Here is a 2,898-nt window from a genome sequence, read left to right on the forward strand (position 1 = left end):
GGTGGCATCTCCCTGGGGGTGAGTCCCGAGGGCGGAGGTGACCTGGCCGCTGCTGGGACACACAGCATTGGCCCCGGGGTTTGGTTATGGCTCAGCAGCGTCCACAATTATCTGCCTTTAGCAGAGGAGACTTGGGGAACATGGGGCTCAGGCTGGCCCAGGCCTCTCTCTGTGCCTCAGTTTCCCCTGTGTATCCATGCCAGCGTTGCACCATAGCCCACGGCACACGCTGGTGTTGGGCTGCGCTGGTGATGCTCGGCGCCGGCTCTCCGTTAGTAATAGCAATGCATGTACCTTTTTTTTTTCTATTTTCAGGTGAATATGGCCCTGGCAGGGAAGCCTTTAGATGTGACTCTCAGCACCTCCAGAGCTGACCAGTGGAATATGTTTTTTCCCCAGAAAGACGAAATCATCACCAGCTTAGTGTCCGCCTTAGACTCCATGGTAAGAGGCCGGTGGCATCCCCGTCCCCCTCCATCGTTTCGCCTCCCGTTAATGGGGCTGGCTGGGAGCAGGGCTGACACAGGAGGGCTGTCAAGCTCGTCCCGCTCCCCTCCGCTGCCGGAAAGCCCAGGGAGCTGCCGGAGCTGGGAAATAAAAATCCTCTCCCGCCCTGAGAGCCGTAAGGATCATAAAGTCAGCCCAAGTTAATCTCAGATGTGTATTGTTTTGCCATTAATATTTATGTTGGTATCAACCGAATGTAGGGTGGTTGGGGTGGTTTTTTTCTTGGTGTTTTACCAATGTTACCGTGAGCTTTTACACAACAGGAGAACAACGGCTTTTATCTCCGAGAACAAAGAAAATAACTTTCATATCTTTTGACGTAGAATTCCCAGTGGAAACCTTGCCTAAGTCAGCCCTGCTTACATAAACAAGATAACTGTCTGGATTAAGTCTCGTGGACCAGAGCTAATCTTGTTTTTAACTGTGAATGTGATCAAGAAGGGAAAGCGGGTGTGTGGTAACAAATGTCTAATGCAATGCAACGTGCTAAATAGCCCTCCCTTTTTAAAGCCAAGTCATATTTAATGTATTTATCTTGGATGTGTCTTCTTCTCTATGCAGGTAGGGGGTTTTTTTTTCACTAATTCTGATTTCCTTCTTTTCGTCCATCACTGCCCCACTAAGGAGCAGGTTCCCGGGAGATGACACACCCCAAGCAGCTTTGATGATTTATATACGTGCCATCCCGTACAGCAAATCATGTTATCGTAGTTTGGCTTCTTAATGAATATACATTGTTCCGCAGTCCTCGTTACGTGCTGACACCAGGGCCAGGAGGCCAGGCTGCTCCTGAAATTCAGCCGTTATCCCAGCGCTTCGCCACGGCTGGGCTCTGCACCCACTGAAGCCTGGCTGCCTGCGTACATGATAAATAAACCATGGGGCCACATCGCCAAGCAGGCTTAGGGTTTGAATTTGGTCTGCCTCCAAATCTCACATCCCTTAGATTTTATATTTATTTTTTGAGTGTTGGGCTTTTTGAGCAAAATACTTTTCATTTGCTACTGGGTTCTTGAAAGGAGGTTTCTTAAAAATATCTATTTTTGGGGATGTGATTCAATACCCTCTTCTTGAAGCAGATGAGCAGGAGGTAAAATGACCCAATATAGAGACTTGTTTAAGCCCACGCAAATCAAACTGGCTGTAAATGCATGCGGGGAGCTGCAGGAAGCTTGGGAAGGTTTGGTCCACAGGCAGCTGCTTTCTTGCTCCCTCCCCGGCTACCAGCATCCTCCGGACCTTCCGCGGTGCCGGGGGCGGGCGGCGTGTCTAAATGGGGCTGACGATGGGAAAATCTCCCCTGTTTTACCCATTTAAATCGTGATCTGGGGGTAGCATCTTCAGAGCATTGGTGCTATGGGAATATGACTCAGGCTGCCGGCACTGCGTAACTATTATAATACAAAAAATAATAATAAAAACACATATACATGTGTATTATGTAGAGCAGGAAGCACACGTTACATAAAATGGATTAATGAAGGAAGTCTTTTCCATCTCTTTAATGTTTTGCATAACTGTACAAGAAGAATCGTTTGACTAATCCAGACTTTGACCATATTAGTGTTCTGCAGCTGAAATAAGATTCGCGTGCTCGTTATTTCATTGGAGCTGGAGGAAAAATACAAATTATTGTTGGTTTTGTTTTTTTTTTTTACAGTAATGTTTTCTTTTAAAGAAATACTATAAAATGTTTACTTTTACGATAGGAAAAAGTGCAGTGAAATGATGAGTAAATAGTTCTTGTTTTCCAGCAAAGCATAGCTCAGCCGGGTACCTTTCTGGAGCTGTAAAGTTGCTGAAGTGTTTAGGGGATGTCATAAACCCCATGAAATTCTGACCCAAACCAGAACTTTTGATGGGGGGGATCTTTTGATGGGAAGAAAAAAAGCCCACTGGAGAATGGCAGGGGGTGCCAAACGGGAATGCTCCCGCGGGCGCTCTGACCCGGTGCCTCCCCGCAGTGCTCAGCGCTCTCCAAGCTGAACGCGGAGGTGGCCTGCATCGCCGTCCACGAGGAGAGCGCCTTCGTGGTGGGCACCGAGAAGGGACGGGTCTTCCTCAGCGCCCGCAAGGAGTTACAAGCTGACTTCCAGAAGTTTTGCAGTGAGTATCCCCGCCGGCGTGGTCTTCTCCCGTGCCGAGGTTGGTGCTCTCGTTGTGCCAGCCGGGACCCCCACGGTGCATGGAGGGGTTGTGATTTGGGGGGGACACCGTGAGGCTGTCTGTCCGTGGGGCTGAGCGGTGTTTAAAGTGATGGAGAAAGTGGGTGGGAATCATGGCTGGAGCCTTTACCCTCCCAGGGAGGGCACCGCGCACCCTGGCTCTCCTCTCCGAAAGCATCCCTGGGGTTGCACGAGGCTGGATGCCTGCTTTGCTCCTCCGGCGCTG

The 2,898-nt window shown here is 49.5% G+C and overlaps 1 protein-coding gene across 1 annotated transcript in view; it reads left to right on the forward strand.

Annotated features, from left to right (window-relative positions):
- Positions 1-321: 321 nt before the first annotated feature.
- GTF2IRD1 (GTF2I repeat domain containing 1) overlaps positions 322-2,898 on the forward strand; it is a gene marked incomplete at its 3' end in the record, with an annotated part of 31,791 nt that continues 29,214 nt past the window's right edge. The window contains exons 1-2 of the mRNA XM_009576687.1: positions 322-444; positions 2,472-2,613. Coding sequence (XP_009574982.1) covers positions 322-444; positions 2,472-2,613 — 265 coding nt within the window. The remainder of the gene's footprint in view (positions 445-2,471; positions 2,614-2,898) is intronic.

The sequence above is a fragment of the Fulmarus glacialis genome, unplaced genomic scaffold (assembly GCF_000690835.1).
Source record: "Fulmarus glacialis isolate BGI_N327 unplaced genomic scaffold, ASM69083v1 scaffold19964, whole genome shotgun sequence".
In the NCBI taxonomy this organism is placed as follows: Eukaryota; Metazoa; Chordata; class Aves; order Procellariiformes; family Procellariidae; genus Fulmarus; species Fulmarus glacialis.